The sequence below is a fragment of the Polypterus senegalus genome, chromosome 10 (genome assembly GCF_016835505.1).
Source record: "Polypterus senegalus isolate Bchr_013 chromosome 10, ASM1683550v1, whole genome shotgun sequence".
Classification (NCBI taxonomy): domain Eukaryota; kingdom Metazoa; phylum Chordata; class Cladistia; order Polypteriformes; family Polypteridae; genus Polypterus; species Polypterus senegalus.
The window spans coordinates 7,825,252-7,844,951 of record NC_053163.1 but is presented as its reverse complement, the minus strand read 5'-3'; the positions used below and the strand labels follow the sequence as shown (position 1 = coordinate 7,844,951).

The 19,700-nt window shown below is 43.9% G+C and overlaps 1 protein-coding gene across 2 annotated transcripts; it reads right to left on the bottom strand.

Moving 5' to 3' along the window:
- Positions 1-4,611: 4,611 nt before the first annotated feature.
- Positions 4,612-16,187, bottom strand: LOC120536176 (perforin-1-like). Of its 2 annotated transcripts, XM_039764502.1 has the most exons (3): positions 16,115-16,187; positions 8,888-9,452; positions 4,612-6,159 (listed from the first exon to the last, which is right to left on the bottom strand). In XM_039764502.1, the coding sequence occupies exons 2-3, from the start codon at positions 9,430-9,432 to the stop codon at positions 4,941-4,943; spliced, it is 1,764 nt and encodes a 587-aa protein (XP_039620436.1). In that variant the 5' UTR covers positions 9,433-9,452; positions 16,115-16,187; the 3' UTR covers positions 4,612-4,940. The 2 variants fall into 2 exon arrangements, with proteins under 2 accessions (XP_039620436.1, XP_039620437.1); XM_039764503.1 differs by lacking the exon at positions 16,115-16,187 and having other exon boundaries at positions 8,888-9,506.
- Between the last annotated feature and the right edge of the window lie 3,513 nt (positions 16,188-19,700).

Here is a 19,700-nt window from a genome sequence, read left to right as displayed (position 1 = left end):
GTAATATATAAGCACATACATTTTGTCTATTTAGAATATTGTGCCTTACAACCCTATTTACTGTCATATAGCGCCTTTCTCATCCTATCCTTTTAATTGTTCAGGTCTTTCATGATAAACCCTGATGAATAACCAGTGGAATCCCTGAGCGGCTGAGGATATTTTGACGTCTGAATGTCCATCCATGTCTGAGGTAACTGCTGGGAATTCTTGTTGGTACATGGTGGTCCCCGTCAGACATCTTTCTTTCTTTCTTTCTTTCTTTCTTTCTTTCTTTCTTTCTTTCTTTCTTTCTTTCTTTCTTCATATTTCCCTTCACAAGTACATTTCCAGAAAGCCTGTTGACCACGTCTTCTCTTATTTTGATGTTCCTTTTTTTCCTCTTTTCTTCTTTCTGACCTTCACTTTCTGTTGCTTAGCCCTAACAGTTTCTTCTTCTTGATGATTATCACTAAAAATTTTATCAGAGAGTAAAAAAATAAGCGCAGGTTTTGGGGGCAGTAAGTAAACCGAAGTCTAGCTGGACAAGTTTTCAAAGTGCTCACCCAGTCTGGTTGACACTGTGGTGTTTGATTGGACCGACGTTACAGGATTTGTCCTCTGGGGGTCAGTGTTTGACCTTTGTTATCGGGTCAGTCGGTCGCAGTTCGGTTTTTACTTTGGAGTTTCCACATTTCTCTCTCTACTTCCTACATCTGAACAATTTAAGATTGGAAAAGAAAGGCAGTAGAAATCTAATAGCTTGGTGCTTAGTGGCCTAAAGGGCAGATGGGTGGTCTGACGTGTTAACTGATGATGTATTAGATATGTAAACTCTTCGCTTGACTCTGGTATTTTTTTTTTTTTATTTAAACGCAGCAGTTATTCAAACCATCAGTGGGGGAAAAAAACATGTAACAGATCATTTTAACACATCCTTAATCTTTCTTTCATAAGTTAAATACTGAAAAAAAGCTAAAACAGTTCAATTATTAAATTAACAGTTATATTAGTTCAGTTCTAGTCAGTCTAACTATAGCACCGGACTACCAAAAAACATAACCTCAGCTTGATGACCTAAAGAAACATCCCAAGACCCCTCACGGCTTCAGTCACACTTCTGCGGTTTTATTTAAGCGACTCTGTTAAGGTAGGAAGAGCAACTCCTATTGTTATCAGATGTTTATTTGAATGACTGTTTTGAATGAAGACTTCCTCCTGGTAGGTGGCACAGTGGCACAGTGGGTAGCACTGTTGCCTCACAGTTAGGAGACCCGGGTTTGCTTACTCCCTGCTTGGACCCCCGTGACCCTGTAGTTAGGATATATCGGGTTGGATAATGAATGGAAATGTAGCGGTATCGAAACAGAAATTGGCAGACTGTCCTTTATGGGGCCTGTGGTGTGCAAATAGACTCATCTCCTTTGGTCGAATTCTGGAAGTTGGGGTGAACCCCAAGATGTGTTTAGGCTTTAAGCTCATTAGTTACAATGCTAGTAAAGGAAAGATGCCTGCAAATGAGCAAGAAATAAAGGCGAAAGGTTAGACAACTTCCTCATCTGTGGAAGAGCTCTCAGTGAGCTGCTGCTGCTGCTGAAGGGCTCATGCAAATCTGTTCTTAAAACTTTTAACAGTTCACATTCTCACATTTTACTAAAACTCTCAGTGATGAATCTACATGTTCTCTGTGGCATAGTAAGAAAGACAACAACAACACATCTGAGGTATCTGTTGTGGTTTAAAAAAAAACTGAAAAATAGCTCTTCACACCAGTAGTAGTCATCATCACAAAGAGCTGCGAAGAGCAAACACTTGAAGAGCCAAAAGAGCTGGAGAATCAGAGGAGAGGCAAAGCCATCCAGCACCCTCATGGCCCTCGGCCTTCACCTGATTTTACATCAAGACTTGGATGTACGGATTATCTACCTACCTATGTGTTATATAGTGCCTTTCATATCTATCTATCTATCTATATATCTATCTTTCTAATCCTTCCAACTACACTAAAATATCTATCTATCTATCTATCTATCTATCTATCTATCTATCTATCTATTTAAAATTCTTAAGCAGTTTTGAATTGTTAAGGTCTTTTATGATCTTTGAAGTGATGATTGATCAGTAACCAGTGGTGCCCCTGAGCGTCTGAGGATATTTTGATATTTAATTGTCCATCAATGTTTGATGTGACAGCTGGACCTTCTATTGCTAGCTACAATATGGTCACTAACTTCTTTCTTTCTTTCTTTTTTTCCACGGCTTGTTTAAGCACAAGAAGCACGTATTTTTAGGGCATCATGCCATTTCAGTTTTACTTGTTGTCATTCAGCCTATCTGTTCTCTGAAAGGATTCCTAAATAAACCAAATTGAAAGTGTTTAAAATAGAAAGAACTTAATGAGCGGATGAACAAATGGAGCACACAAAGCAGTTTATTTCCCTACCCATCTATCCACACCTTCTAAATCTGTCCCTAGTATCAAACCAGGGCCTTTATCCATGAAGACGGAAGAAGACATATGGCTGAAAAGCAAGCTTTTCAGAATGCTGATCTTATTGTAGACTAGCAGAATAAATTGAGCTTCTTCAGGCAGTTTGATAAGGAATGTCAATGGTTACACTTAGCTTTGCTTCACATATGATGCTTTTTGTAATGTCAATGTAAAATAAAGATATGATATCTCAGGACTTTGTCAATACATTCTTGAGTTCAATTGAATGAACAGAGCTGAGGTAGACCTGTGGTAGGAGACTTTGTAGGATGTGGATGGCATTTCTGGAGCAGGAGCTCTTCTTCAGCTCTGTGCTCATAGGATATAGTCATCACACTGAGGACCACCCAAACCTGAGGCAAACTGCACAGTGGAAGAGAAATAGAAAGAGCCATAATCGGAAGTGCACATCATATTGATGATGCCCCTTTTCAGTGAGGGAGAGCACATTCCCAACAGGCCAGAATTCCGACTGCTGTCCGTATCGCAGATCTCAGACGTGAGCTTGTTAGCCATGAAAGCCTTGATGTTATTAAAGTAGGAGGTCTCCCTCCGGACAGGGTTATCATCCTCATTATCAATGACTGTGGCGAGTCTAATTTTTGAGACCCCTGTTTAACGATAAATGCCCGTGGCCCTCATCGTTCACATGACCAGTTTCACCAGCCCTTTGTCGGCAAGACAGCAGTTTACGACATTAGCGCTATGGTATACACCATGGGTGGGCAAAGTCGTTCCTGGAGGGCCGCAGTGGTCTCAGGCTTTTGTTCCACCCAAATGCTTAATAAGAAGCACTTATTGCTCAAGTAACACTTCTGCTTCATTTTAGTTGTCTCACTCGGTAAGATTTTGGACCCTTATTGCTTATTTTGCCCTGTGTTGGGCCGGCGCCCTGCCCGGTGTTTGTTTCCTACCTTGCGCCCTGTGTTGGCTGGGATTGGCTCCAGCAGACCCCCGTGACCCTGTAGTTAGGATATAGCGGGTTGGATGATGACTGACTATTACTTATTTTAGTCTTAAACAGCTGTATTCTTGGTTTGTAATTACTTCTTATTAGCAGTTAGATGTAAATGACAAAAGAGGCCAGCAGTTCTCCATTTTTTCTTCTTCTTTCCATTTCCACCTGTGTGTCTTTATCAAGCTCTGTTTGGTTTAATTAAATACTTGGAAGGAAAGTGAAAAGAAAAAAAGTGAAGGACTGAGAATTACTCATCATATAATTTTGATGATAGCCTTAGAAAGGAAAAAAGGTCCAGGGTATGAGAATGACCTGACATGGCAGAGTTAAAGCACCAATAAGCCATGAAGTAAAACTATTGGCAAGGACTGTTTTCTATTTAAGCAATTAATTAATTAATAATAATAATAATAATAATAATAAATGGGTTGGAACAAAAACCTGCAGCAACTGCGGCCCCCCAGGACTGACTTTGCCCACCCCTGGAATACACAGGTGCAGGGCTTTCTGACACTTGTGTGTGAGACCCTTTTAAACACCTTCTGGAGCAGCTCCTCAAAAGTTTAATGCTCCAGGACGAAACCTTTCATAATATCCTTCAGCTAGTAGGACAGATTCACAAGCCTTCCAGAAACATCACACTTCTGTAGCTTGGGGTGCCACAACTGAACAGTGGCAGCTAGCGTAGTAACCCTCCAGAACATTCCTACCATTGGCTTGGCATACTGGGACTGACAACCATCCAAAACACGCTCCATACTGTAGCTTGACATCCTTGGAGTTTTAGTCCAGTCCCTTACCCGCTCTAAGATATTATGGTGCATTGGGTACAGCACTGCGCAGAAATAGCTTGTGTGGCAGCCTTGCAGTATTGTAGCCCATCATTACCAGGATTGAGGAAAGTGCAGTTAGTGTGGCAGCCTTCCAGAATGTTCCTCATAGTCTACTGGAAGTGTGCCTCTGTCGATTGCTGATTACACATCATGTTGCTTCTTGACGTCTTTTCTGCTTAGGTCACAGTGCATAGCAAAGGTGCATGAAGCGGTACTAGCGACTCACTTGAACCATTTGGCTAATAGCAGAGACACGAGGCATAAGAAAAGAAGTCTGACGGTCATGAGGTTATGAAATTTAAAGCACTTTATTTATTTGCAAAGGAAAATCAAAGTCAAGAGCAGGCAAGGCATCAAAAATAATCAATAAATGACAAGAAGTAGCAAACCGAGAACGAAAGATTGCTATTCTAAAAATTAATAATACAATGGCAAACTTTAAAAGGCATGCTAACAGCGCAATACTTGAGCACACGTTGATGGATGTGCTCCACTTCTGTCATCTGGCTGCTATATCATAAATGCTGCTTAGGAAATTTAGATGGCTTGTGAGAGGAGGGGAGTTCAGGGTCGTTCGTAACAGAGCATATGATCATGACAATTGACGCTTCAGCCAATGGATCTGAACTTACTTCATGGTGGAAAAAAATATTTTCTTGTCTTACTCTTCCTTCTCAAGTCAGGGTTCTTCACTTTCTTTGGTCCTATTGAAAGACCGCTGTGGCCATGGAACATAACCGCGGTAGAGATGAGGCAGGAGACTTTCTGGGATGCGGATGGCGTTTCTGGAGACATAGCTCTTCATCAGCTCTGTGCTCATGGGAGAAGGGATATAGTCGGCACACTGTGGGCCACCCAGACTGGGGGCGCACTGCAACGAGTAGGAGAAGTAGAATGTGCCACGAGTAAATGCGCACATATCATTGACATTTCCACTTTTCACTTGGAAAGAGCATTTTCCCAACAGATCAGAGTTCCATTTGCTGTCCATATCATAAACTTGAAATGTGAGCTGGTCAGCCATGGATATTTTGATGTCATCAAAGTAAAAGGTCTCCCTCCACACAGGGTTATTATTTTCATTAATGACTTTGGTGCGTCTGATGTTTGATCCAAAAGAAACCTTTACAGACCCATCAGTTTTAGTCCAAATGTCACCAGACAGGCCTGTAGCCCTCAAGTTTTTCACGGTCAATTTAGCCAGCCCCTTTTCAACGGGACAGCAGTTGGCTTTTACGGCATTGTCGCCGTGGCACATGCAGTTGCAGGGCTCCCTGGCACTCGTGTGTGAACCGGCTGAACACTTGCTGGAGCAGCTTCTCAAAAGCGCGTTCTCCAGGATGTAATCTTTCAGAGCGGACTTCAGTTGTCCACTGCGGACGTCTTTGGGAAAGATCTGATGAAGGGGTGCAACAGAGTATAAGACGACATCGGGAGTTGTCTTCAGAGAGGATAACCACTGCTTGTAGGCACCAGGATCTGACTGGGAGGAGAAGAGGAGGTCCCCTCCATCAATCTGCCCACCGATTACCTCCGAATGGCGCTCACTGAATGTGCCGCTGAAGCTTTGTGAGTTTCCCAGCTTTTCCAGTTTCTCCTTACAAAAATGAGCCTCAGTCTTGACTTTGGCCACTTGCATGATGGTGGCTGATGCCTCTACGTCCAGGCAGTCCTTCACGGCCGTGTCACTCAGGCCTTTCATGGAAGCCTCACACGTCTTAATGGCTGTGACGCTTTTAATCTTTCCCCCCAGGGTCACTTGCCTCATGAAGTGGGTACCGTAGATGTCAATCAGAGCCCGGTACTGGGACTTTGTGACACTGGAGTATTGATCAGGAAGAGCCTTGAAGGACTGGGAGAATTCCTCACTTACAACTGGGGTGGACGACACTCTGTACCTGCCAGGTGCAGAAGAGAAACATCCATTAGATCAATGGCTCGGAGTCCATTATCAGTAAGACCTGCTTCATACATACCTTCTTGTATGTAGTGCCTTGCACCTTCATCTCTAGTTTTTGCTGCTGTTAACCTCTGTGTTGAAGTTTTATTGAACTTTGTACTGCTGTTTATTTTTCTTTTCATGTTCTGTAGTTGGTTACATGGAGCGGTCAAGGGTAACGGCTCAGAGTTTTCACTTTTTGAGCCTCCCTGAAGCAGATGGGACCAATTCTGTGGTGGTTTGTCATGTTGTGAGTTTGTAGACATGAACTCTCCATAACCTACTAGACGATCTCAGTGTACAATACTTATTGATTTTGAAAATGTTGTTCTGGGTGATTTGGACCTACAGGAATGATAAGTTCTCATGTTTTGTGTGCATTTCTGAAACAAATGCTGCCCGATTGTGGAGGAAGAAGGCACGCTTTTTCAACAAGATGTGATTCCTCCGTTTCATGTAACTTAATAAGTTATTGACCTGCAATGTTTTACTGTTAGGTAGTCATGTGTGGTACACATCATGTGATGATGAAGATGATGAATAGTTTATTGTTGCTATATTTGCAATTGCAAGGTAGCCCTGCGGGGCAACATATTGGAAGTCAACATCATTGCTAAGAATTTCTCTTGATGTTCCTTCCATACACATAGCAAAAGTACATGTTGGTGGGAGTTGTAAAAGGAAGACAGTAGGGTGGAATTGAGATACGAGGTAAGACAGGCACTAGGTGGCAGTGAAGAGATTCCATATAGCAGGCAACTGCAGCAGAAGTGGTAAGGGAGACAGCTAGAAGGGAACCTGGTGTGACATCTGGACAGAGGTAGGAGGGCAAAGAGACTTGGTGGTGGAATGGGGACGATCAGGAGAGTACACAGAGGAAGAGGTTGGCAAAGAAGAAGTGGGATAGTCAGAGAGATGAAGAAAGTAGACAAGAGTATAAGGAGATAAGGCGCAAGGTGAAGAGAGAGGTGGCGAAGGCTAAAGAAAAGGCGTATGATGAGTTGTATGAGAGGTTGGACACTAAGGAAGGAGAAAAGGAGCGGTGAGCTACAGAGGGGCCGAGCTGGGAAAGATGAGCAGCAGGTTAGGGTGATGAAGGATAAAGATGGAAACAAACTCACAAGCGAGGAGAGTGTGTTGAGCAGATGAAAAGAGGACTTTGAGAGGCTGATGAATGAAGAGAACGAGAGAGAGAAGAGGATGGATGATGTGGAGATAGTGAATCAGGAAGTGCAACAGATTAGCAAGGAGGAAGTAAGGACAGCGATGAAGAGGATGAAAAATGGAAAATCCGTTGGTATAGATGTGGAAGTGTGGAGGTGTTTAGCAGAGATTGTTTAATGCAATCCTGGAAAGAGAGAGGACACCTGAGGAGTGGACAAGAAGTGTACTGGTGCCGATTAGTAAGAATAAGGGTAGTAATTACAGGGGGATAAAATTGATGAGCCACAGCATGAAGTTATGGGAAAGAGTAGTGGAAGCTCAATTAAGAAGGGAGGTGATGATTAGCAAGCAGCAGAACGTTTTCATGCTAGAAAAGAGCAGCGCAGATCTGATGTTTGGTCTGAGGATGTTGATGGAGAAGTAGAGAGAAGGCCTTTGTGGCATTGTGTCTTTGTGGACCTGAAGAAAGAATATGAAAGGGTGACTAGAGGGGAGCTGTAGTATTGTATGAGCAAATCTAACTATCTATCTGTCATATAGTGCCTTTCACTCCTATCTATCTATCTATCTATCTATCTATCTATCTATCTATCTATCTATCTATCTATCTATCTATCTATCTATCTATCTGTCATATAGTGCCTTTCATATCTTTCTATCTATCTATTATATAGTGCCTTTCATATCTATCTATCTATCATATAGTGCCTTTCATATCTATCTATCTATCTATCTATCTATCTATCTATCTATCTATCTATCTATCTATCTATCTATCTATCTATCTATCTATCTGTCCTAACAGATGACACATAACAAACATTTGTAGCAATGTAGTTTATTGCTTATGACCTGTTGGAATGGCAAATGCAATGCACACTGTTAGTCCATTAATTACAAAACACATTTCAATAGGCAGTGTGTTGCACATGCTAAGGCTGTAGTCTACGTTGATTACTAAGAATAAGCAATTTGTTGCTCTTAACATATAAATTTGCATGTGTTTGAGCTTGACTTTTGTCATCTAATAACTGGAGCTTGCTCATTGCAGTTTCTTTTAAGTATGGTGTTCATGTTTATGTGGTTTCTTGCCTTGAGCAGTTGTACTTTGGTGTTTTTAATGTACAGAACTGTTCCATTTTGTTTCTCACTTTACTGACTGTGGCACTGCACGCCATTTGGTACTTTTGGACAAACCTGATCTTTTGTGACATTCGGGCCAGCGAGGGTCTCAGTTTTTTTAGCTGGCTCAGCTGCCCTGTGATTCCAGAGTTGATGAGTCTCCCTATTTGTTAGATTAGATTAGATTAACCCTGAGACCCTTCTTAGGCTGAAGCGGGTTTTGAAAATGGATGGATATCATAACATGCACCGGCCGTGTTTCCTTTTTCTTCTCCCTGCCATATTGCATGCAGTGTTTTTGTCTAAGCACTCTGTTGAAATTAATCCCGAGTGTCTGTTACTGATCTCTTTCTTTTTCTCTCACTTCTTGTACTTCTTTTTTATTTTTTTAATTTACCTACCTGTAGAAGCCGCAGTGTACCTCTTGACTGCTAAAGCTGTATTTATCTTTCTTTGACTTTTCCATAGCAAAATTGGCCGCTCTGGAATGGGACCCTCCAAGCATCATGGATGGCTGAAACCTGGGATCTGCCGTGATCTCCAGTCCCACCTTCCAGCTGTTTGTCATGCTGGAGCCAGTGTTGTTCACCAGAGACTCGCTGGACTCGTACATGGAGCTGGCGACCTTCATCTGGCACTGGGGCAGAGGGCGCCAGTCCACCATCGAAGCTGGCAGCTTCTGCTGGACTCTATTTTGATAGGTGTTTGTGCACAACTTGCAGGTGCCATTGGCCCGGTCCACCATATCCATGTTGATGACGTAGGCCCCTTTGCGCTCCATGGTGATGATGTCGAAACCTTCACCTCCCAGGTTGTACCCGGGCACAAATTCAGCATTCTTGCATTCACTTATGGGGACAATTTTGCAGGATGTAGCTGTGGCGGGGAGCATGAAGAAGATGACAAACGAGGAGAGGAAGAACGCCTGCCAGCCCAGACCAGTCATGTTGTCCGGTTGAAAAGAGTCTGCAGAAAGAAAAGAGCAGTGAGACACACAAGGAGACGCAGGATGAAGACCATCGCCTGACCCTGGACACCCACATTTTAAACATCGCGTGGTCACATTTCTTCAGGGACACCAGACACCCAGGGATTCTTAGTTCTGGCCTGTTATAGAAACGGTCCTCGAGGACCCGAACACTCTGACAGAGTCCGTGCACACGAGAGCCTCCGCTCGTCAGAGGTTAAGACTTGGCTTAGTCCTTATTAAGTCTCAGTCTACCGATGTCTCGTAAATATGCTGCCTTTTCGATAAAGGTGAGGTGTCGAGATGTGCTAGGCCCACGCCATACATTTGTAATGCTTCATACCTCGACACCCTGAGGGGCGTGGATCAGTGTGGCTGTCTCTAGCTTTAGGTCTGAGAGTGACTAAGCGCCTCGACAGACTTCAAAGCCGTGGTGGCGAACCTATGGCACTCTCTGTGGGCACCCGCGCCGTCGTCGTTATCCCAGCACAGACTTCGTTACTAGAAAGCCAGAGGGACGAGGGGTCTGGGCTGCTCCCCTTCCCTTCTGCACGTACGCCTGCGGACATTTCTCACATGACCAATGGGAGCGCTGCCTCCGTCCCCTGTCTGGGGTAAGGCGGGCGGCTCACGTGCGTCTGTGGCGAAGGTGATTCCCGTGGTGGGATTGGAGTGTAGCAGATTGATGATTCAGGGAATATCCATTTCGTTAGTGTTAACTAATAGTGTTAGCTATGTTTGCTTTAGGGAGAGACTGGTGTTGGGTGCTTCATTTTCACAGTTAGTTCTGAAAATGAAATCCTTAACCCAGCACTTCTCAACCTTTATGTATTTGCGACCCGAGTTTTCATAACAGTTGTAATCGCGCCCCCTAACGTTTTTTTGAAAGGAGCCCACTAACCAATTTGTTCTTTTTTAATTAATGATATATCATAGATGCATATTTTATTATACCTACTTAACTTTTATCGACATTTATCTAACTCTATATTTATTTTTCTAGTATCACAATGTAGTTTAAGTTCATTTGTTTTGGTTTCAATCGATCGATTTTTCATATTTTCGATTGTTGTTTTCTTTTTTTCACATCTTTGCGCCCCCCTTTTTGTTACTTCACACCCCACAGATTGAGAACCACTGCCTTAAAGTGTGGGATTCTCTGTCAAATAATTTGAAGTCAATGAAAGCACTTGGGTTTGCGTCCCTTACTTTGTTTGGATCATCTTTTGCTTGTGAGCAGCGGTTTTCAGCTTCAATTCTATCAAATCTGACACCAGAAACAGACTAACAGATGACCTGAGTGCTGCATGTGTTGCTCTCAAACGTACAAAGTATGAGCCAAGGTTAGACAAATGATCAGCATGCATACAACAGCAAAAGAAAATCACATTCATTGTTCAAAAGCACATCAAATGCAAACTTTTACCTCTCAATGAAAAGTTGTTTGTACCCTTGAAAGCTCTGTCATTGTGTTTTTCTTTTAAGACAAAAGATGTTAATGAATGAGTTGTGTTTTCTAAAACTAAAACCTCAGTATTCAGGTTCAATTGCCGTGACACACAACTGTATTTATCAGTAGCGCCTGATGACCCCGACTCTCTTGATTCACTGACCCCAATGTTTTACTTGTGTTTCTGAATGGGTGACTATTCATTTTCCATCCATCCATCCATCCATCCATTATCCCACCCGCTATATCCTAACTGCTGGTTCACGGGGGTCCCAGCCAACACAGGGTGCAAGGCAGGAAACAAATCCCGGGTAAGGCGCCAGCCCACTGCAGGGCACACACACGGGACAATTTAGGATCACCAATGCACCTCACCTGCATGTTTTTGGACTGTGGGAGGAAGCCCACTCGGACACGGGGAGAACATGCAAACTCCACGCAGGGAGGACCCCGGAGGTGAACCCGGGTCTCCTAACTGAGAGGCGACAGCGCTACCCACCGTGCCACCATGCCGCCCGTAGTCATCTTCTCAATGAAAACGAAAAAGTTTAGTGATTGGCAATAATGGATATAATGAGGCTATTAGAAATAAACTTGATGCATTAGGATTAAAAGTCAAGACGGAGGTAAAGAATTTAGGGGTAACTGTTGATTGTGATCTAAATTTTAAATCACATACACGGACGTCTTTGAAATGGCTAGAACTCACCACTAGGTGGAGTGACAGATGTGCAGTAGGTGGCGTTAGGTTCGCCAAGTCTTAGCATTTTTTTATTTTCTTTTTAGTTGAAGCCATAGAGCCGTGGACGATAGAACACCACATTTTTGCGTATGACTGTTTTGTCAAGAACAACCTAATCTATTACCGCAGTTCAGCGTGAGTTTCGTTCCCATTTCAATATCCACAGAAATAAAGCTGTTCCCGCTCGTAACACTACCCTATGTTGGGTTAAAGCACTTCGTACACGAGGTACACTAATGAACAAAAGACCGCCGGGGATTACACGATCGGCACGTACCCCTGAAAATGTGGAAAGCGTACGACTAGCCCTCCATCTGCTCGGAAGCATTCTTCTGAACTTGTAACAACAACAACATTTATTTCTATAGCACATTTTCATACAAACAGTAGCTCAAAGTGCTTTACATATTAAAGAATAGAAAAATGAAAGACACAATTATAAAACAAAATAAATCAACATTAACATCGAATAAGAGTAAGGTTCAATGGCCAGGGGACAGAAAAAAAAAAACTCCAGACGGCTGGAGAAAAATAAAATCTGTAGGGATTCCAGACCATGAGACCACCCAGTCCCCTCTGGGCATTCTACCTAACATAAATGAAACAGTCCTCTTTGGATTTAGGATTCTCACGGAAGGACTTGATGATGATGATGGTCACGTAGACTTCTGCCTTTTAATCCGTCCATCATTGTTGGAGCATCATGAAGCTTTGAGTAGGTGGAGGTGGCAGGCCACCACCACAAAGAAACGGGAAAAGAAACAGAAAAGAGAGTAGGGGTCAATACGGATTTTAGAGCCACCATGACTAGTTATTATGAAGAATTGAACATACAGAGTATCAGGATTAAGTTAAATTAAATTAAATTGAAGTTATAGAAAGGCCATGTTAAAGTAATGTGTTTTCAGCAGTGTTTTAAAGTGCTCTACTGTATCAGCCTGGTGAATTCCTATTGGCAGGCTATTCCAGATTTTAGGTGCATAGCAGCAGAAGGCCGCCTCACCACTTCTTTTAAGTTTTGTTCTTGGAATTCTAAGGAGACACTCATTTGAGGATCTGAGGTTACGATTTGGAATATAAGGTGTCAGACATTCCGATATATAAGATGGGGCGAGATTATTTAAGGCTTTATAAACCATAAGCAGAATTTTAAAGTCAATCCTGAATGACACAGGTAACCAGTGTAGTGACATCAAAACTGGAGAAATGTGTTCGGATTTTCTTTTCCTAGTTAGGATTCTAGCAGCTGCATTCTGCACTCGTTGCAAGTGATTTATGTCTTTTTTGGGTAGTCCTGAGAGGAGTGCGTTACAGTAATCTAGTCGACTGAAAACAAACGCGTGAACTAATTTCTCAGCATCTTTCAGTGATATAAGAGGTCTAACTTTACTTATGTTTCTTAAGTGAAAAAATGCTGTCCTAGTGATCTGATTAATATGTGATTTAAAATTCAGATTACAGTCAACAATCACCCTAAGCTTTTTACCTCCGTCTTGACTTTTAATCCTAATGTATCCAGTTTATTTCTAATAGCCTCATTGTATCCATTATTGCTGATCACTAAGATTTCAGTTTTCTCTTTATTTAACTTGAGAAAGTTACTATTCATCCATTCTGAGATACAGTCAGACATTGTGTTAGTGAATCAAGAGAATCGGGGTCATCAGGTGCTATTGATAAGTACAGCTGTGTGTCATCAGCATAGCTGTGGTAGCTCACGTTGTGCCCTGAGATAATCTGACCTAACGGAAGCATGTAGATTGAGAATAACAGCGGACCCAGGATAGAGCCTTGTGGAACACCATATGGATATCATGTGTCTTGAGTTGTAATTCCCACAACTAACAAAATATTTTCTCCCTGTCAGGTAGGATTCAAACCAATTTAAGACCTGCCAGAGAGGCCCACCCATTGACTAAGGCATTTCTAAGAATATTGTGATCAATGGTGTCAAATGCAGCACTCAGATCTAAGAGGATGAGAACAGATAAATGGCCTCTGTCTGCATTTACCCGCAAGTCATTTACTACTTTAACAAGTGCAGTTTCTGTGCTGTGATTTGTTCTAAAACCTGACTGAAATTTATCAAGAATAGCAGGTTTATTTAGGTGGTCATTTAACTGCATAATGACTGCCTTCTCCAGAACTTTACTTAAGAAAGGCAGGTTAGAGATGGGTCTAAAATTTTCAAGAGCTGAGGGGTCGAGATTATGTTTCTTAAGTAGGGGTTTAACTACAGCAGTCTTAAGACAGTCTGGGAAGACCCCGTATCTAGTGACAATTTACTATGTCCAGAACATTATCAATTAGCACGCCTGATACTTCTTTGAAAAACCTTGTTGGTATCGGGTCAAGGACGCAGGTGGAGGGTTTTAATTGAGAGATTATTTTCTTTAAATCAGGTAAATCTATCCTAGTGAAAGAGTTTAATTTGTTTATAACAGGATGCTGGGGTTTAGGAGGATCCTTAGTGTTGGGGAGATATACTATGTTATTTCTAATATCATTAATTTTTGATTGAAAAATACAGCGACAACCTCACAGGTTTCACTGGAAGCACTTAGGAGGCATTCCTTTGAGCTACCTGGGTTTAGTAGGCGATCAATTGTTGAAAATAAGACTCTGGCCTCAGTAATCGTTCGGTAAGGCGTATTTTGCATTTAGACCTGCATTTCCATCCCTACAAATTGTCAAATGCTGTTTCAATATGAACTCAAATCTTTCAATAAATTTCTTTGTAAGAAAAAATTAACAATTTTGTGATTTTGTAAAAAACATCCATCCTTTCTGCCTCACCCTGTATTAATCAGATCCCTAGGACAGCATTTTTCCACTTAAGAAATATAACAAAAGTTAGACCTCTCATAACACTGAGTTCACGCTTTCGTTCTCAGTCGTGATACAGTGATTACTGTAAAGCACTCCTCTCAGGACCACCAGAAAAAGATATCAATCAGTTACAACGAGTGCAGAATGGAGCTGCTAGAATCTTAACTAGGAAAAGAAAATCCGAGCACATCACCCCAGTCTGAGCGTCACTACACTGGTTACCTGTGTCATTCAGAATTGACTTTAAAATCCTGCTGACGCTTTACAAAGCCTTCAATAATCTGCTCCATCTTATATATCGGAATGTCTGACACCTTACACTCCAAATCGTAACCTTAGATCTTCAATTGAGGGTCTGCTTAGAATTCCAAGAGCTAAACTTAAAAGAAGTGGTGAGGCAGGCAGGCGGTCTTCTGCTGTTATGCACCTAAAATCTGGAATAGCCTGCCAATAGGAATTCATCAGGATGATACAGTGGAGCACTTTAAAACACTGCTAAAACCTCATTACTGTAACATGACTTTCTCATAACCTCATTTTAATTTAATCCTGATGCTCTGTATATTGAATTAATTGTCATTACTATTCATGGTGGCTCCAAAATCTGTACTAACCCCTACTTTCTCTTCTGTTCTTTTTCCAGTTTTCTGCGCCACCACCACCTGATCAAAGCACCGTGATGTCCCTCCATTGATGGATTAAAGGCCAGAAGTCCACATGACCGTCATCATCAAGTTCTTCCATGAGAATCACTAATACCATGAGGACTGATTGAGTTCATTTATGTGAGGTAGAATGCCTACAGGGGGCTGGCTGGGCGGTCTCGTGGCCTCTGGACCCCTGCAGACTTTATTTTTTTCTCCAGCCGTCTGGAGTTTTTTTTTGTTTTTTTGTTTTTTCTCCCTGGCCATCGGTCCTTACTTTTATTCTATGTTAATTATCTATCCATCCATTATCCAACCCGCTATATCCTAACTGCAGGGTCACAGGGGTCCCAACCAACACAGGGCACAAGGCAGGAACAAACCCCAGACATCCAGCACACACTTGGGACAATTTTGGATCACCAGTGCTAACCTGCATGTCTTTGGACTGTGGGAGGAAACCCACGCAGACACGGGGAGAACATGCAACCTCCACACAGGGAGGTCCCGGGAAGCGAACCTGAGTCTCCTAACTGCAAGGCAGCAGCACTACCCACTGTGCCACCATGCCGCCCCTATGTTAAAAGTGTTCCCTAATTTTAGTTCTTATTTATTTTGTCTTTTTTCTCTTTCTTCATCATGTAAAGCACTTTGAGCTCCATCATTTGTATGAAAATGTGCTATAGAAATAAATGTTGTTGTTGTTGTGTTCGCACTTTGTGATAAATAAGTGGGTTTTGGGTTGCAGTTTGGGCACTCGGTCTCTAAAAGGTTCGCCATCACTGCTTTAAAGCGTCGCCGGGTGCCTGAAGGGCCGTGAAAACATCTAAGGGAAGACCCTCTGTGTTTGTACAGCGCCTTACGCTTTCCATGAGCCGAGATGCAAAAAGAGATGTTGTCAGATAAAATGTCTTATTTTTGTGAAAATGCACAAAATGCCACCCGCTCTCTGAGGTTTCCTTGTTTTTCCGTTAATTGAGATAAACGTTTCCTTACCTGGAACGTCTCCGCCGGCGGTCGAGGAGTGAAGCGCAGTGTTGGCCGCTGTCTCTTCTCAAGCTGACTTTTATTTTGCACTCTTGAAGTGTTAGGAAAGAGGCACTAAGAGCTCAGCCCACAAATAGGAGAAGTACAGTTTGGGGGGCAAGATGGTGTGAAGAGAGAGATGGGTGGTGGTCCGGACCTCTGCAGCGGCCTGCCAGCCACACGAGCCTCACTGCATGATGAGGTTTAGACAGCTTTCTGTCAGCTCCTCCATCAGTGCATTACTGGCTGTGATCCGAAATACACTCATGTGAAAAAGTAAATGCACCCCATGAAATGGATATATCAAGATCTGATCTGCGTTAAAGCAGAATGTGTAGGTCAAGGTGATACAAGAGAGCAAACATCAGGCTAAGTTTACATTTTGTAGTTCATTGTAAAGTTTAAATTAACATCACAATACACATGTGGAGAAAAAAACCCAGAAAGTCCAGCCCTGCATGTATCACCACCTGAAAAATCTCAAATTAAAACTCAGATTAGAACATCTGGGTGAACCCGTCTTATCAAACCATTTTAGTGTGTGCGGCTACCATGTCTACATCAGCAGAGCTCTCAGAGGCCTTTAGAAAGAACTTTTACTGATGCCTGTCACCCGGGGAAGTGATTTTAAAAAAGCTCTCCAAAAAGAACTGGAAATCAGCCACACCACCATCTGTCCAGACATATATACACATAAATATATGTGTGAGTGTGTTTGTGTATGTGTATATATATCCGAATGGGCCATGTTCCGTGCCTCTATTGTTGAGGCGGCTGACCGGAGCTGTGGCCGCAAGGTGGTCGGTGCCTGTCGTGGCGGCAATCCCCGAACCCGTTGGTGGACACCGGCGGTGAGGGATGCCGTCAAGCTGAAGAAGGAGTCCTATAGGACTTTTTTGTCCTGTGGGTCTCTGGAGGCAGCTGATAGGTACCGGCAGGCCAAGCGGAACGCGGCTTCGGTTGTTGCTGAGGCAAAAACTCGGGCGTGGGAGGAGTTTGGAGAGGCCATGGAGAACGACTTTCGGACGGCTTCGAGGAGATTCTGGTCCACCGTCCGGCGTCTCAGGAGGGGGAAGCAGTGCAGTGTCAACACCGTATATGGTGGGGATGGTGCGCTGCTGACCTCGACTCAGGACGTTGTGGGTCGGTGGGAGGAGTACTTCGAAGACCTCCTCAATCCCACTAACATGCCTTCCAATGAGGAAGCAGAGCCTGGGGACTCTGAGGTGGGCTCTCCCATCTCTGGGACTGAATTCACCGAGGTGGTCAAAAAACTCCTTGGTGGCAGGGCCCCGGGGGTGGATGAGATACGCCCGGAGTTCCTTAAGGCTCTGGATGTTGTAGGACTGTCTTGGTTGACACGTCTCTGCAACATCGCATGGACATCGGGACAGTGCCTCTGGATTGGCAGACCGGGGTGGTGGTCCCCCTCTTTAAAAAGGGGGACCGGAGGGTGTGTTCCAACTATAGAGGGATCACACTCCTCAGCCTCCCTGGAAAAGTCTATTCGGGGGTCTATTCGGGAGGGTCCGTCGGATAGTCGAACCTCGGATTCAGGAGGAACAGTGTGGTTTCCGTCCTGGTCGTGGAACAGTGGACCAGCTCTTCACCCTTAGCAGAGTCCTGGAGGGTGCATGGGAGTTTGCCCAACCGGTCTACATGTGTTTTGTGGACTTGGAAAAGGCATTCGACCGTGTCCCTCGGGGAATCCTGTGGGGGTGCTCCGGGAGTATGGGGTACGGACCCCTGATAAGAGCTGTTCGGTCTCTGTACAACCGGTGTCAGAGCTTGGTCCGCATTGCCGGCAGTAAGTCGAGCCCGTTTCCAGTGAGAGTTGGACTCCGCCAGGGCTGCCCTTTGTCACCGATTCTGTTCATAACTTTTATGGACAGAATTTCTAGGCGCAGCCAGGGTGTTGAAGGGGTCCGGTTTGGTGGACTCAGGATTGGGTCACTGCTTTTTGCAGATGATGTTGTCCTGTTTGCTTCATCAGGCCGTGATCTTCAGCTCTCTCTGGATCGGTTCGCAGCTGAGTGTGAAGCGGCTGGGATGAGAATCAGCACCTCCAAATCCGAGAGCATGGTCCTCAGCGGAAAAGGGTGGAGTGCCCTCTCAGGGTTGGGGGAGAGATCCTGCCCCAAGTGGAGGAGTTCAAGTATCTCGGGGTCTTGTTCACGAGTGAGGGAAGAATGGAGCGTGAGATCGACAGGCGGATCGGTGCGGCATCCGCAGTGATGCGGGCTCTGCATCGGTCTGTCGTGGTGAAAAAGGAGCTGAGCCGTAAGGCAAAGCTCTCAATTTACCAGTCGATCTACGCTCCTACCCTCACCTATGGTCATGAGCTATGGGTAGTGACCGAAAGAACGAGATCGCGAATACAAGCGGCTGAAATGAGTTTCCTCCGCAGGGTGTCTGGGCTTTCCCTTAAAGATAGGATGAGAAGCTCAGTCATCCAGAAGAAGCTCAGAGTAGAGCTGCTGCTCCTCCGCATCGAGAGGAGTCAGATGAGGTGGCTCGGGCATCTGATCAGGATGCCTCCTGGACGCCTCCCTGGTGAGGTTTTCCGGGCACGTCCAACCGGGAGGAGGCCCCGGGGAAGACCCAGGACACGCTGCAGGGACTATGTCTCCCGGCTGGCCTGGGAACGCCTTGGGATTCTCCGGAAGAGCTGGAAGAAGTGGCGGGGAGAGGTAAGTCTGGGCCTCTCTGCTTAAGCTGCTGCCCCCGCGACCCGACCTCGGATAAGCGGAAGAGAATGGATGGATGGATATATATATATGTGTGTGTGTGTGTTTGTGTATATATATATATGTGTGTGGGTGTATATATATATATATATATATATATATATATATATATATATATATATAAAATACACTCACCTAAAGGATTATTAGGACCACCATATTAATACGGTGTTTGACCCCCTTTCGCCTTCAGAACTGCCTTAATTCTACGTGGCATTAATTCAATAAGGTGCTGAAAGCATTCTTTAGAAATGTTGGCCCATATTGATAGGATAGCATCTTGCAGTTGATGGAGATTTGTGGGATGCACATCCAGGGCACGAAGCTCCCGTTCCACCACATCCCAAAGATGCTCTATTGGGTTGAGATCTGGTGACTGTGGGGGCCATTTTAGTACAGTGAACTCATTGTCATATTCAAGAAACCAATTTGAAATGATTCGAGCTTTGTGACATGTTGCATTATCCTGCTGGAAGTAGCCATCAGAGGATGGGTACATGGTGGTCATGAAGGGATGGACATGGTCAGAAACAATGCTCAGGTAGCCCATGGCATTTAAACGATGCCCAATTGGCACTAAGGGGCCTAAAGTGTGCCAAGAAAACATCCCCCACACCATTACACCACCACCAGCAGCCTGCACAGTGGTAACAAGGCATGATGGATCCATGTTCTCATTCTGTTTACGGCAAATTCTGACTCTACCATTTGAATGTCTCAACAGAAATCGAGACTCATCAGACCAGGCAACATTTTTCCAGTCTTCAACTGTCCAATTTTGGTGAGCTCGTGCAAATTGTAGCCTCTTT

What these genes read in the sequence shown, in the direction of transcription:
- LOC120536176 (XM_039764502.1), bottom strand. Translation starts at nt 9,432, where the DNA reads ATGACTGGTCTGGGCTGGCAGGCGTTCTTCCTCTCCTCGTTTGTCATC. An exon ending in GTACACTGCGGCTTCTACAG is followed by an intron (nt 6,160 to 8,887) that starts GTAGGTAAATTA and finishes TGCACCTGGCAG; the next exon opens with GTACAGAGTGTCGTCCACCC.